This window comes from Aristolochia californica, unplaced genomic scaffold (genome assembly GCF_029961685.1).
Source record: "Aristolochia californica isolate CCGP_79_NKW_82.1479 unplaced genomic scaffold, dmAriCali1.0.hap1 SCAF_4, whole genome shotgun sequence".
NCBI classification, from domain to species: Eukaryota; Viridiplantae; Streptophyta; class Magnoliopsida; order Piperales; family Aristolochiaceae; genus Aristolochia; species Aristolochia californica.
The window spans coordinates 4606779-4623595 of NW_027182103.1; the positions used below are offsets into that span (position 1 = coordinate 4606779).

General features: G+C 36.3%; 1 protein-coding gene across 1 annotated transcript; it reads right to left on the reverse strand.

Annotated features, from left to right (window-relative positions):
* Window positions 1–3792: 3792 nt before the first annotated feature.
* Window positions 3793–7602, reverse strand: LOC137962998 (UV-B-induced protein At3g17800, chloroplastic-like). The gene is made up of 3 exons (XM_068810162.1): window positions 6748–7602; window positions 5616–5881; window positions 3793–4747 (listed from the first exon to the last, which is right to left on the reverse strand). Exons 1-3 carry the CDS (start codon window positions 6892–6894, stop codon window positions 3958–3960), a joined length of 1203 nt encoding a protein of 400 aa, XP_068666263.1. The 5' UTR covers window positions 6895–7602; the 3' UTR covers window positions 3793–3957.
* Between the last annotated feature and the right edge of the window lie 9215 nt (window positions 7603–16817).

Genomic DNA, 16817 nt, shown 5'->3' on the forward strand with positions numbered 1-16817 from the left:
TATGAGACATGACTCATATAGAAGTAAATGAATACAGAATTTAAAGGGATATATACATATATAAATATATAAAATAGACATAATCTAGTTGTAGAATCTAGACTTTTAGTGAGCATATAAGATTAATTGTACCAGGCTAAAGTCCTAGAAGTTTTCCTCAACCTAAGCCCACCATTGTTTGATCCCACTTTTGTTTTCCTAATTTAACACAAGACAAAAAAAATGTAGGCTTAGAAGGTCGTGTATAAAAAATGATCATTCAAAACTAAAATTTGGTATTGGTAGTCAAAAGAAAATAGGTACAAAATAACATGAAAGATGAAGAAGTAAGAGAAAAAATGGTACACATGTGGACCCATGCACATGCATGGGGGGCATAGGAGCTCAAGGTTAAAAGAGGAAAAATGATACTCCAAGGGTAATAGTGGAGATAAGGTTAGAAGTCAAGGGTATAAATGAGAGTTTTACCTTCCTTCTTTTGGTAGATTCCTAGAATTTATACTTTCCTTTGTTAAAAAATCTTTAGAAGATAATATTGTAATTGACATGAAGTTTCCTAGATTCTCTCCTTTAATTTTGTAATTTTTCCTTGATTGATATAATTAGGGAACCTAATTGATTGAGGAGTTTCCCTAAATATGTAATAAAAAAGTTTAAATATGGGTATTGGTTGAAAGAAAAATCAATCAAACCTATTTCTCAAGTCTCTCTCTTACCTTGCTCTCATATCCCTCTCCTAAAGCTCATTCCCCTCTCTCCCCTTCTCTCCCACTCTCTCTTTCTTTCTCTCTCTCTCTCTCTTACTTAGAAGAGCCTTAATTATTTATTTGGAAGCTGAGAAGATAAGACCTTGAAGAGGTTTTAATCAAAGTGGTATCAGAGCCTAACCATTCCCTAAGCCCTCTATCATCAATATGGTCAATAAAAGAAGTATGGAGCTCCATTACAAGAGGTGGTTGCAGCCCAAGAGTCCAACCGAGAAAATTTGAGTGATGAAATCTCAAGTTTGAAAGGACAAATATGCAATTGACCACCAATCCTACCTACCCTTTCTCTTCCAAATATTTGCACTCATCACAACTCTACCTTCCACCTTCCATCATCCTCCCCATTACATGACCACTCCAACCACATCCCTACGGACTTACCCTCACCACCATATCCCTCCCCCCCCCCCCCCCCCCCCCCCCCCCGCCAAACATTTCTCCCATTTATCTAACTCACCTTCCTTTGACTACCACTCTCCCGCATAAGAAACCATGAATACAAAAGGTGGATTTGTACAAGCTCACATGGCCCTGATAGATTTTCCAAAGTATAAACCTGGAGATGACCCAATGGAGTGGGCTTATATGGCTGAAGAATTTTTTTCTTTTCAACAAATCGATGAAAAAAAATAAGTGCTTCTAGCTTCATTCCATCTATAAGGAGATGCTAGACATTGGATCCAATGGCACAACTGCACTAGACCTCTTCTCACTTGGCATGAGTTTGTACAAGCACTTTGCATATGGTTTGGGCCAATCCAATATCAAGACTTTGATTCTCTTCTTGCAAAGCTCAAGCAAAAGGGCTCCATCAAAGAGTGCCAAAAGGAGTTTGAATGCATAGCCAACTGAGTCCATTGGCCAAAACATATTCAAGTTGGTAGCTTCATTGGGAGGCCTTAAACCAGAAATAGGGAAAGGGTATGCCATCCTAGAACCCTTGTTGAAGTAATTTACCAAGTTTGTGTACAAGAAGAAAAATGCCCCTCCAACAGTTCAGACCAACCCCCCCCCCCCCCCCCCCCCCCCCCCCCCCCCTACATTCCATCCAAACCACAATTTATGTTCGAAATAACCCTTCTTTTAGGGATGGTCAAACTCGAAGTCCATTCATGAGGCTCTCCCTTGAAGAAATGGAAGCAAAGCAAAGGTCTATATTTCAACTATGATGAAAAATTCACTCCAGGTAACATATGCAAAAGATTCAATTGTACTTGAGGATGAAGAAGATGACTCAAGTCCGTAGTTTGAGATCATGGAAGAAGAGATCTCAAATTCCGAAATATCCTTACATGTTCTCTCTGCGGTTTTACAACCTTGAACCATGCAACTTGGTGAGTGGATCAAAGGCCATAAGGTAGGCATCTTGATTGATAGAGGAAGCACTCATAATTTTATGTGTGAAAAAATTTTGAAACACCTTGGGCTTCCTTTATAAAAAAAATTTAGTGTTTTCGGTTATGGTGGGAGAAATGACTAAAATCTAATGTTCATCTAAAGTGATGAATGTATCAATTGAGTTCCAATGATCTCTTATTCTCTAGGATTTCTTTGTCCTTCTGATACAAGGAGCGGTTTTGATACTAGGAATGCAATGGTTCACACCTTAGGAAAAATTATTTGGGATTTCAAACACGTGACCGTAGAATTCTTAATCGAAGATGCTTGAATTAAGTAGAAGGGTATAGCAAAAGGTGAACATGACTTGGTCCAGATAAAATCCCTACAAAAAAAAGACATCTTCCCAAGATTTGGCCATCCTATTCCAAATGGCTGGGCCGACAAAATCGCAAGGTGAACCTGAACTTCCTCCACCATTACAATATGTTTTCTTTGAACCAAAAGGTCTACCACCAAGGCGGCTCCACAATCATCAGATTCCAATTCAACCCGATGCCCCTCCTATGGATCACAGAGATTTTGTGTGGACTATCGCGCTCTTAACAACTTCAACGTAAAAGAAAAGTACCCAATTCATGTCATTGATGAGTTGTTTGATGAATTAAGTGATACACAATTTTTTTTCTAAACTAGATCTTCGCTCGGGTTATCATCAAATCTACTCCATCAAATCCAAGTAGTAGATAATGACATTGAGAAAACTGCCTTTTACACCCATGATGGACACTATTGAGTTATTGGTAAATGCCCTTGGGCCTAACCAATGCACTAGCTTCCTTTCAAAGCTGGACGAATGATGTGTTCTATCCCTTTTTGCAAAAATTCATGTTAATATTTTTTTATGATATATTAGCTTATAGCAGGCCTTTTGATGGTTTATCAAGGATTATGCCACAATTGATCCACCTTTTTTCTACCCTACTCAAGACAAGTTGAGTTTGACCATCCCACACGACCTGGCCAATCCCAAATCTAAGTTGATTTGAGTCGACTTTTCGATACGACTCGCACTTCAGGAGCAGAGAAGTCGCTGTGCCAGATTCAATTTCAGTAACGTCAGACTTTGACAACTGGTTTCGTTAATACAAATGGAAATGACTTTGATTTTATCAATTCAGTCAACATGGGCGAGCCAGACTCCACTTTTCCGGGAAGATCTTACAAAAATGCTCTTTTACATGGCCTGATCTCTCAGAAACGAAAGCCAAAGGGTGGTTTCACACCCGTTCCGCCGAGGAAAGGCAAGACCAGATGAGACTTCATCGCCCTGCCGTTCTCTTCAATTCAACACCCTCGTGTTCTAAATCCGGCAACTCCTGGGGCCGCCGTTCGAGTTTCAAATCGTCTCCTCTATCAATTTTGAAGAATCAAAGCTCAGTTGATTTCATTTTCATACCCGTCAAAGAAACGCAAGATTTGACATAGACTTTGGCATCTGTTCAATGGTTCAAGTCTCGATTCTGCATTGGCCATATGAGATTTTCTGGGTTTCCTGATACAATAACGAGAAAATGATGTTTCCGGGTGTGGGTGGTTACCACTGCCACAAATCCCAGTAATTACTGGAGAAGATGAACATTTGAAAGCAAAAAGCTGAAACGATTGGATAGAAGTAGGATCAGTCTAAAAAAAGAATGCTTCTCTGAAGAACTGTACATTCTTTTATCTTTTGATTAAAAAAATCAACTGTGGTGTTGTTATTACTAAGCAGGACCAATTCTAGAACTCCCGAATACAAGAGTTCCAACTGCATCACTGCTTTCCTTAATTCAACTTTCAATAATACATCTCAGATCTCCGTCAGTCTGTAGAAAGAATCCACATACGCTTCCACGTCCCAAAGAAATGATCCAAAGGCCACAGCCTCCAGAACCAATCTTCTCAAGCTGGATATTGTAGCATGCACTATCTCATCACTCCCATCTCTGCCCTTTTCGTCATCCCCAAACAGTGCCCACGTGTGTCTCTCGATTAGATTCACAGCCTCCTTTGTTTTCAGTTTAGCACATCTTTGTAAGGTCACACAATCAAACTGCATCACGTACTCACACAAGGTCTCTGTGTTTCTTTGCCTTGACCCTTGACACGTGGGAGATACCGTATTGGCTTGATCAGGGAAAAGATCCTCCCACCAGTCGGCCCTTTGATCAGAAAAAGGCAGACAGAACATGCAGCCAAGAGATGGATCATATTGGGTACATGTTACAGTCTGATCCAAGTGGTGTCTGAGGGAGGCAGACTTGAGAAAGTAACCGTACATGACCGAAGCTGCATAGATCCGGCCAAGTTGAAGGCGGGGTACTGGAGTTGTGGTCCAATTGTCTGAAATGTCAGGTTTACCTCTGTAGCCAATAATAGTGGAGAGGTGCTCCCTTATCATGTCTAGAGCCTCTATACCATGAATGCTTTCCAACTCCCTCTCTTTGAAAGCCAGGATTTCCAATCTCCCATTGCTCATGTAGGTTGACAATCTTGGAACCATGGGGACATCAATTTCAGAGAACTTATGAACAATTAACATGTACAAAACCTCTTCAATAGCAATTTGAGACTCTTCCTCTTTCATCTCTGCTATCCTCCTGGAGATCATATCAATGGCAAATTTTAGTAAAATGTTGGTTCATGTTCATAGGCATAAATATTGTATATACAAAAAAATTCATTTATCAAAAGGAGCCAGTCAAAGAAAGCATATGAAATCTAGATAACAAAGTATAAACCATTTAATCAAGACATTCTACATTTATAAAACCCAATTATGGATGCACAACTGTTTTCATTGGAAAATAGTTTTATATCACAAAAATAGCAGACTAAGATGAAGTTTTTTACTCCAAAACCAATATTCGAAAATAATACAATCTTGTTATGCCATATTTTAGCAGATTTTATCAAAACAGATTAACATTCTTTGCCTGCTTCTGATATCAATATCAACGAGAATACCAAAGTTGCAGCAAAAATATGCTGCCCTAGATACACCACTTAAATCATAGCAGGCAGAGCATGCTGCAAACATAAGTGGATTGCATAAAAAAGCCCACCATGAGTTATAATCTCTGCAGAAAAATGATGTGCAGCAAATAAAGGAAATCAGTCATCTCAAAGAATCACTAAAAGCTAAAGCACTCCTCCGGCTCATACTTGCACTGCTATGTACCGAAATTCTCTAACTAAACAATTCCACCTAATATAAATAAAACCAGCAGCGGCATTAAAAGAAGTCCAAGGAACACCTAAAGCATCTCTAGAAGGTTATAGAATCCAGACCCAGACAACCGGCAATCTTATAAAAGTATCATCTTGGAGTTGAAAAAACATGGAATAATTGGCTAGGCCTAGTTAAACCTAAATACTAACTCAGATAAATAAGAAAAGTACAACATACAATATTCATTTATAAAAAAAAAGAAAGCCAATAACAGGATGAAGTTTAGAAGAACCAACCCATGAAGGCATGATTCAGTGGAGCTCATGCTATTCTCTAGGCGTGCAATGGCACCATCTCTATCGGCAGCCAATGCCTCAAGTTGTTCTGACACAGCAAAAGGGAAAAGATGTCTGTGATTCTGCAAGATACTACTCAAGAACTTCCCAGCTGACGACGTGGGCTCAAGTGGTGTGGGCACACTCCTAAATTCACATTTGCTAAATTCAGCGCTTGCAACCGTATCAGGGATTGGGCTTCTAAGATTGGCAAGCTTGAAACCACCCTGCATACAGAAGAGATCAAGGTTCAGGACTACAATGAAATTCATGAACCCATATGTCCAACAGTGCCAAATTAAATAAGAATTTTGGGAAACTATAAATATAAAAAACTTCTATTTAGTCAGTTTCAAGCATGATGACTTTGTAACTATATGAAGTTTTTTTTTTTCACCTTATATTGTTCTAAGAAAGTAGAAAGATACATATGAACAATCGAATGAGAACGAGAATAAGGGGTTCTCTATTTAAGTCATCCACTCATGAATCTTAATCCACTGCCTAAAAACGAATTACAATATTAGTGAACTCGCATAGAGCCAACTGAGTTTTAAAGTAGTTTGTTTTTGGATCTCATCTTTCCTTACTCAAGAGCAAGCAAAACTAGTTTAGACTCAAAATAACCCAATATAAAATACAGATACAAGTGGGTAGCTCATATTAGCTGAATGAAACCCAACTGAGCAAAGGAAAGCAATCTATAAAAACTATAAGGAGATCAAGGAAAGAACAGAACTCAGGTGGCATTGGGAGAAAAAGAAAAATTATGTTCTGAAAAGAAGAATCGTTTTCTGCCAATAAAAAAATAAAAAGAAAAAATCGTTAAAGAGTCAATAAAACCCTTCAATCCCAAGGCAAACAGAGAGATGGCAAATGAACAGTCGTTTTTGCGAAAATCAACGTGGCAACGAAGAGATTAAAGAAAAATAAGCCCCAAAACGTAAATCCCATCCGTCAGAGTCTCCAAATCATTTCCATCCACAAATTGTGAATGGTAAAGACAATTGTCCGTTTCCATTCTCAGATCAATGCAAACAACGTCAGAAAACCAAAAACCAAATATAATCTGGAGGACACACGAAAGCCAAACCTGAAACCCGTAAGAGAGACGACGGATCTTCAGCAGCCCACCAACGAATCCAACCTTAGAAAAACCGGCACGTTCCCCTATGGACTTCACCGCAGCGGGCAAAGCTTCAACAGCGGGGATTCTTCCATAGCAAGCACCGCAGTCCATCCACACTCCAACCCCTACAAAAACCTAAATACACCCAGCTGAAACAAAACCCAAAAACACTGCTCCTTGTTATCCGCCGGCCAAGTTCTGACAAACACCAGGCGAATCCAATCTCCCACTCGCAAAAAGCTCCGGCGCTTTTCCCACAAACCCAGAAAGAAAACTCGAAGGAATGTAGGCGATTTGAATCGCTCTCCTCAGGGGTAAATTCGGTTCAATCGGAGTCTCCAAGGTGGGTATTTATGGGGAAGGAAAAAATACCAGATGAGAAAAATAAAAAATTAAAAGTTGAAGGAGGAAAATAGGTCCCACTTCCGGCCGCTTTCCAGAAGGAGATTCCTTTCTGCTCTAAACCAATCAATTGGGACCGCCCAATTTCGAAAGCCGGTCAGTGTACAGCTGCTGTAGTTACTACAATTTCCAAAACTGGATGGATGACGGAACCGACTATCTTCTGTCTTCTGCACACAACCCCGTAACAGTTTAAAAAATGGAGTTGAGATTCAGTTTGATTGTCACGGAAGATAAGAAGAGAGAGAAAATATATGTAGAAACGACCCATCTTCTCTTTGGGTTTCCTGTTTTTCCACCTTTTCGCTTCCAAGACGGAATGAGATGTCGATGAAAAACAGGGCGTAAATTTGACTCGGATTTTCCAGAATCTCCTCTTGATCAGCAGAGAATTAGAGATGACGCCGCGCTTTTTGAAGTGCAGAAGTGGATAAGGTTTACATGTAAGAGTGACATGGAAAAAAGGGGTGGACTGAACCAGGCAGCAATATTCCTTGTGCTCGTACAGTTCAAGGATAAGATCTGCGATTCTGTTGGCAGGCACTCTGGGCTCATACATTGGTTTCCACTCTGTCAACGTCGCACCGTCGTAGACTATTCAAAACATTATCAGCGGATATCGTTCATCCATTAATGGTGTCAACAAGAAGCTCCGGTAGAGACAAGCCGTATAAGTTGGACCAATGGATTGTCGACGATATTGGTGCATGATTATCGCCATTATATTAAACACTGAGGGTTGTAGGGGGTTAGTCAACAAATTAGAAATTTGATCTTCGTCACAAACAAATCTGTATTGCATATTCAGTTTATGCATCTATATGATATTTATCTTCAAAACGGATGTTAGTGTGGACAAGTTCATGTTCGAAGATAGTGTTAGTGTGGACAAGTTCATATTCGAAGATAGTGTTAGTGTGGACAAGTTCATTTTCATCTTCGAAATTTAAAATTATTGATTTTATTATTTATAAAAATAAGTTAATTAAACCAAATGTTTGAGTTAATAATATTTTAATTACCAATATTAAATCACTAATACAATAGAGTAAATAAAAAATAAATATAATTAATAAAAAATATATTATATTAATAACATAAGATAGATTTTTTACATAGTATTAATTACTAATATATTTTCACAAAATTAAAAGTAATTAATTAATCAAATACATACTTTAATTATATTTTATTTCCGGAAACAATAAATATGAAGTTTAATATAGTAATAAAATTGAACAAAAATAATAAATAAATACATATACAACTTTATTAATAACCTAAAAGAAAGATTATTCAAATAACGAGTTCGTGACATGACAAACTCCATTTAGATTTTAAAATAAAATAAAAACAAACCCCCCAAATAAACTATTATTATAATATCAAGTTATCTTTCACTTTCTCATGTTCTATTCTTTCTTTGGGGGGATTAGTAATTTAGTATGTTTGAAATTGCATTATTTGAATTCTTTTATTGGGATTCTATTATAGACATACAAAATTATATAATAAATACTTTTAGATTATAGGATTCTAGGGTTTGTTTAATTATGTGGATTTTTGAAGGAATTGAGCTTAATATAATATAATTAACATTATTATATTAAATTTTAATTTTATATAGATCATGAATCCCATTTACAATAATAAATGAACAATCATGTCAAAATTTAAAATTTGACATTATTTTAATCATTTATATAATAGAATATATTAATATTATATTATACTATCCAAAATGATAACTTTAATTAAATTAGATGATTAAAATATACTTTTGAAACATTAGTTTTATTATGTTAAAAATAATTATTATAAAAACTTTCAAGGATCTTTTCACCCTCCACCAAAAAGAAAATGGAAAAGAGGAGAGGGGGCATGATTCCAATTTTTGTCAAAGGGAGATGGCAGGTCTTTTGTTGGCAAAAATCAACAAAGTAGTTTCTCTTCCTTTGTATTTCATTGAAGAGCATGAGGGGAGATAGACAGAAAGTTTTTCTCTCCTCAAAATTTATTTTGATTATCTATGAACTATAATGAATACACCCAAAAGTAAAGAAATTAGAATGACTGTGTATATGATAATAGTTTCTAAGTCCAGTTAAACTGCAACTAGGTGAAGGGGTCGGGGTGGAGAGGAAAATTTGATTTTAAGCCACAAGCTATGTCTAACCTTTACAGATATAATGTTCTTCTTCTGTATCAGTCAACACCAATCTATTTTGTTCAAAAACTTGTATTGTCAATGACAAAATCTTGTGCTAAGTACATATAAAGACATATACTCATACGCATATATAAAAATATATATCAAGAACAAAACTGCCCCTCCCAATTAATAGTATCATTAGTCACCATTTTTCAAGTTATACAATGAGTGAGAACAAATGTTGCAAAAGAAACTACAAAGGAGGCTTTTAATGGACTCCAAACTGAACCAGTACTGAACCGTTGAGAAATGAGTTTGCAAAATGAGATCACTACCCAGTAGATGAAACATCTGTATCGCGGATTATTTCCATTGTAGGAAGTATAATTGCAGCCACATGATTTTGCTCAAGTCCACTTCCTTCATCAAAATAGTCTCTCAACCATTGCTTCTACCAGCATGCATGTCTGCAACAAAATTCATCTGAAAACACAATTTTAAACCAACAATTTTTTTATATTTTCATAGCCTTGAGTTCAGCAAAACTTGTAATCAATGAAGAACAAGAACATTACTCTACGATTTGTTGTTTATTTAACTTCTCAAATAGAGGAAAAAGAAAAGCAAGAATCTCTTTACCACATGGCAAAAACACCCGAATCTCCTCACCACATGGCAAAAACATTCCATAACATTTCAAAAATTTTCAACAATTCACTACTGCATATGCACTAAACAATGAGAAAGCACACACATCAAGTCCAAATTCACCGAACACCCCTAGTAGAGCCCCATATAACTTCGCAGTCACTACGAACTGTACCTCATCAGTGATGGGGGTTGGGTTTCGTTGGCTAATGGACGCCCGTGTAGGCGACTCAACATTGTATGAATTGGACTAAAAAATCCCTAATAAAACCTAAATCCTAAACCATCAAACCCTAAAGTCAAACCCTATCACCTACTATATTCTAAACCTTAAAAGCCCAAAACCCTAAACCTTACACCATAATTCCAGACCCTAAACCCAAAAAACCCTAGAGCTTAAAAACACAAAACCCGCAAAACCTTAAAAATCCTAAACCCTATCACCTACTAAACTCTAAACCCTCAACACTAATTCCAGAACTTAATACCTTAAAAGCCCTAAAACCTAATCCCTACACCCTAATTCCAGACCCTAAACCCAAAAAAACCTAGAGCTTAAAAATACAAAATCCCCAAAACCTTAAAAACCCTAATCCCTAAAATACCCTAATTACAGGACCCTTAAATACCAAGTAACAAACCCTAAAATAATCCATACACAAATCAAGAATTTAGACTATAAACCGTAACCCTAAATCCCACAATAATGCACAAATAACCCCCAATTAGGCACTGAAAATAAATTTAAATCAAATAAAACACTAATTTAATGAAAAAAATTAGGGTTTAGGCATACCTTCTGAAATTTAGGGAAAACCGAAGCTGAAGGGTGAAATTGATGCCAAATGGGGAAATCGATGCCTAATTGAAGTAGAAATTAAGCAATTGATGCCCAAATGTCCAAAATCGAAATGGAAATGGGGAAATCGAACAAAATCAGAAGGTATTTTTTGGGGAAAGGAGAATAGCCAGAGAGAGAAGGGAGTGGGAGGCCGAAAGGGAGAAGAGAGGGAGAAGACAGAGAAGAAAGGGAGGTCGGGAGGGATAAGAGAGAGAGAAGTGAGAGAGAGCGAGTCCGAGAGAAGAGAGGGAGTCACGAAGATGAGAGAGGGGATGCGAGAGAGAGAGCGAGCTCGAGAGATGAGGCCGGAGACAAGAGGGAGCTGAGACGGTGGTCGGAGACGAAAATCCGATCGATTTTATGACAACAGCGACGTCAGGGGCGCAGGGAGACGAGAGAAGGAGTGCGAGAGAGATGAAGAAAAAATGAAAAATGACGACGCGCGAGGAGAGAGAGGGGAAAAAGCCAGCGTCACACATCCTTCAACTCAAAGAAGATCGAATAAGGCCTTCTTCGAGATGATGAAAATTAAACTGTGGAGATGAAGGACCCCTTCATCGAGATGAAGCTTCATCTGCGTTCCACTAACAACTTCAAGTGTTGAAGGGTGTTATGCGATTGAAGATCATCTCGTCCTTCAAGTTGACTAACCCCCCCTTAGGGTTTACGCGTTGTAATATAATTGCAATGCTACACGATCAACGATCAACGATAATTGCATATGTTTGAAAATAAATTATAGTTAAGTGTAATAGATTTCATTAAGAACTAATCAATTGACTCTTTGAAATTTAAAAGCTATAATATATACAAAATACATATACAATATATAAAAATAATAAAAATCTTATAAGGGATCCTATGAGCATCTATCTCCTCATACAAATACCTCTCCCGTCAAAACATTCATCTAGATCAACTAAGTGTTGACCTAGGTTGACCTTCATCCATATTTTGATAACAACAAAATTTAATCTCATTTGTACTAATATTTTTAAATCAAGAATTTTAGATGCAATTCCTTCAAGAGACACAATAATAAGGTTTATACATATAACCGACAAACTCAAGACAAGACCTAGAGCTTTAGACATATCGAGTTTTCTTGAAGAAGCACCCACAAGCAAAGATCGAAGATTTGAAGATTTGAAGACTAGACTCTATGTTGTCTAGAAATATCTCAAGAACTCTAACCATATAAAAGGACAACACTAAACTTGATTTTAAGATACACAAGAGCATTGGAGCTTTAGAGTTTCTGATTTTTTACAACCATATGTAATCGATGCCTAAAACTGTTTTTCAACTCGCAAACCCACTTAATCATGTTATCGTCATGCTTAAAATTTAATCTCTCATTTGGTATATAGCATAATTGATCATATCTATGACATGATCGATCATGCAAAATGCAGTCTAGAAAAGTACATAAAGCATGGTTGATCATCCAATCTGGAATGATTGATCATATCGAGAGTCGCCAGTATGAGCTGCAAAGCATGATCAATCATACCATGTTCTATGATAGATCATTTTGAGCACTGCAACCAACAAACAACAAAATAAATAAAATAAAGAGGTCATACATGATTCAAGAAATATTATTTTTATGTCAAATTAGGTATCAAATTAAATATCTTTGAGTCTAGTTTCTTAAGCAACAAACGGTTTGTGATTCTGATCTATATTGAGGGAGAAATTGATATCAGAAGCACTAAAGGTCATTTATGCCAAAAACATTTCCTTTGTCCTATTTTCTGTCATATTATATCTTCATGCATTGGCATGATTCGAGTTTCCTTTTCTCATAGAATCCTAGTTTTTTAGCCAAATTTCTCTTCTAATTACAGATTTTTATTATAATTAATCACTCCATGATGTGCTCGTTCAAGGTATGCAAAAATTTTATGTTTCGATTTTGTTTTCAAGTTTTATGTTTTTGTTGCTTGGTTGTGTATCTTATGCATTGTCAACTCAAAAAATTATAGTCACCCTCGAAAAAGATATACTTGGTCAAATTTATAAATTTATACCTTTATAGTCTCCCCTATTTTTTCAACAAAAAAAAAGTCATATAAAAAATTCATTTTTCATTACCTTAGAAAACTCTTAATAGATAGAAGTATTTGTAAAGCCAAATATGATATCATCCACATAAATTTGGACAATAATCAAATTTTTGTAACAACTCTCAGTAAATAATGTCTTATCCACACTATCTCTCTTATAATAATTTTGTTCACAGATTGCACCCTCTCTGCACCAAGCTCTAGAAGATTGTTTTAAATCATATAAAATTTTATGCAATTTGTAGACATGGTTTGGCTTGCTAATTTCTTGAAGCCCATCAAGTTGTTCTACAAGGGCATCATCTTGTACGTACCCATTTAAAAAATGCACTTCTTACATTCATTTGATACAACTTAAAAGTTTTTGTGACATGCATAGGCTAAGAGAATTCTAACAATTTCTTATCTTGCCACGATTGCATAAGATTCTTCAAAATCTACTCCTTCCTCTTGTTTGAAGCCCTTGACAACTAATCTATCTTTGTTTCTCACAGTTCTATTTGACTCATCAATTATGTTCCTATAAACCTATTTTGCACCTGTGACTTGTTGGTTTTAGGGTTAATGAACTAGAATCCAAACTTGATTTCTTTCAAATTGGTCAAGATCTTCTTGCACTGCTATAATCCAAAGATCAACTTCAACAATTTTTTTGGTTTCTAATTGGAAAAAAAAAAGATATTATTTGCCTTATGTTCATGAGTTGCTCATCTACTTTCCATTTTACCTATTGGTTCACCAATGATTTGTTCCAAGACGTGATCAGCCATGAACTTATAGTTCTTGGCCCTTTAGTTTTTTGGGTTCTCCTCAGGATTTGGGCTTGAGATTTAGATCTCTTAGATGATATGCGGAGATTTTCCTCTTCATCATCTGAAAGTGGAGTTGGTGATGATTTGGTGAATTCAACTCATCAAACTCAATATGTAACAACTTCTCAACTCTCATAAAGTTTTGTTGTATACTCTATAAGTTTTTTTATGAGACGAATAACCTAAAAAAAATGTCTACATCAGCCTTTGAGTCAAATTTCCCTAGCTTATCCTTTGGTACTTTGTGTATGAATATTTTGCATCCAAATGTTCTAAAACAACAAATAATGGGAAGGATACCAATATCCAACTCATAATGTGTTTCCTTGAGGATGAGCCTAATACTTACTTGGTTCACTGTGTAGCAAGCTATATTTACAACTTTAGATAAAAAATTGATTTAAGTCATATGCATGTAGTGCGGGTCTTGCCATTTCAATTAGGGTTCTATTCTTCATCTCAACCACACCATTTTATTGAGTTTTAGAAGTTGAAAATGTATGGTCTATGTCATGTTGAGTGTAATACTCCACAAATTATGTATTTTCAAATTCTCTTCCATGATTACTTCTAATTTTGATAACATTGCAATCTTGTTCTTTTTGTACTTTTTTCACATAGCTTTGTGAAGACTGAAACACATCATCCTTGTGGATAAGGAAATCTACTTCACTAGCCTAGAATAGTCATCCACAACCACCATGGTGTGACACTATTTGTTTAAGCTTAAGGTTTGGGTTGGTGCAACTAAATCCATATGGATTAGTTGAAGTGTCCAACTAACATTTATCAATTTTCCTTCTAGCCTTTGGTTCTTCCCAACATTTACTTCTTTTTTAGAACTACCACGTAATTTCACATTGGTATCCATTGGAATGTTTGTAGTGCGACACCCCAACATCCCTATTTCATTAAGCAAATCAAGTACATATTTTTGTTGTGACAAAATATTATCAAGCTTAGATTGTAGCACTTAATTCCAAGAAAATATTGACTCCAAAATCTTTTGTTTTGAATTCCTTGGATATGTTTTCTTTCACTCGGTTGGTACTTTCTGAATCACTTCCTGTTTGTTGGAAGATGGGCCCAAGTCCACACGACCAAGGAAGGCCTACATATCCAAGTGTGTTGGAAGATGGGTCCAAGCTCATAAGACCTAGCAAAGAGCCACACATCCAAGAGATGTAGAAGATGGGCTCAAGGCCCATAGACCAAGGAGAAGGCCCACATGCCCATACAATGATGGCGGGATGATAAATAAAGAGTCATCTCATAGAGATGACATTGATGTAATTAGGTCAAAGTTCTAAGGACATTATTATAATATTTTAGGATAATTAATATATAAATTGAGCTTTAGGGGGGAGAGTTAGGATATCAAGTCCATAACTTTTTCTTCCTCCAATTTTCTCCCAATGGGTGTCTTTCTTTTTTCCTCCATGACCTAAATCCATGGAGTCCTGAAAAATCAACATTGTTATAATGATATCATTGACATACGCAACTAGGAGAATGACGCCCTTGTTAGTATGTTTAAAGAAAACCAATTGATCCACTATACATCTTGTAAATCCAAACCAAAGTATTGATCGACTAAACTTTTCAAACCAAGCACACGGGGACTGTTTTATCCCATATAGAGATTTTTATAATTTTCACACTGATTCCCCATCAACCACGAATCCAAGTGGTTGATCCATATAATCTCCTCTATAAGATTTCTATTAAGAAAGACATTTTTTCACATCAAGTCGATATAAAATACTATAATGAATTTTCAACGAGATATAAAAGAATTCGTACCAAATTTAATTTTGCTATAGGAGAGAATGTTTTCTCATAGTCAATTCCATAACACTGAGTTTATCCTTTTGCCACTAGCCGAGCTTTAATTATTACTATTGTGCCATTTGGGTTCTTCTTTTATTGTTGCTCTCCATCCTGGATGTTGAAGGGCCTCCTAACTTGGGGGGAAGTGAAGAAAAAAGAGAGGCAAAAAACGTGCAATAAGTAGAAGACAATTGAAGAGTGGATAAGAAATTACACATAGGATGAGATTAGACGGTTGAGTGAAAGACTGTAACTCCGTCCTAATAGTAATAGGTTGTGTGTATACAAGTGTCCAAACATAATGGGTGAAGGAGGAGAACTTACCTCAAGAGAATTTGTAGATTCCAAATGAGGGTGGTTAATAATGATTTAGGGAGATGGATATAGTTGTCAATGCTACGCCTTAGTGAATCTTCCAATGGCACTATAGGTTTGAGAAAACCTGTAAAAGGGGAGAACCTAGGTGCGGCACTACGTAGCGGATAAAAGAATTACCCCTCAATAAAAGTCACATCTGCTGAAATAAATAATTTTTTTTAGTGTAGATTATAATACATATCCCTTTAGCATACAAGTGTATCCAAAAAAATATATTTAATAGCTTGAGGAAACAATTTGTTTGTGAGAGGAGATGTGTCATGAACAAAGTGTTAAATTCTAGGGTTTAATCCATAGGTAACTTAACTTGAGAAGAAGAGGAAGGAAGAAGAAGAAGAAGAAGAAGAAGAAGAAGAAGAAAATAAAAGAAGGTGAAGATGAGAGCAAGGGCACGAGTTGGAGAAGAGAAGTTGAGGGTTTAGAGGAGAGCTCGAATGAGCTTCCTCCCTCTCTCTATGTTATGTACATATGTGGGGCTGGTACATAAGAGAAACAAATAAACTCTCTAGATTCTAACTAATTATAACTTATACCACACACTCTCTTACTTACATGAGAGACCACTTGAATTTATTCAATACTCCCCTTCAAGTTGGTGAAAAAAAACACATCAAATATTCCCAACTTGATGCTTGTATTTGTGAGTGACTTCATAGGGATGGCTTTAGTGAAAATATCTGCCAATTAATTTCTTGAAGGTATATACTGCATAGATATTAATTAGACTTGAAGTTTTTCCTGAATGAAATGACAGTCTATCTCAATATGCTTGGTTCTTTCATGAAACATTGGATTGGTTACAATATGGATAATTGCCGGATTATCACAATGAAGTTGCATGGGCTTTGTTATCTAGAATCCAAGGTCAATCACGAATGACCTTAGCCATAATAACTCACTCA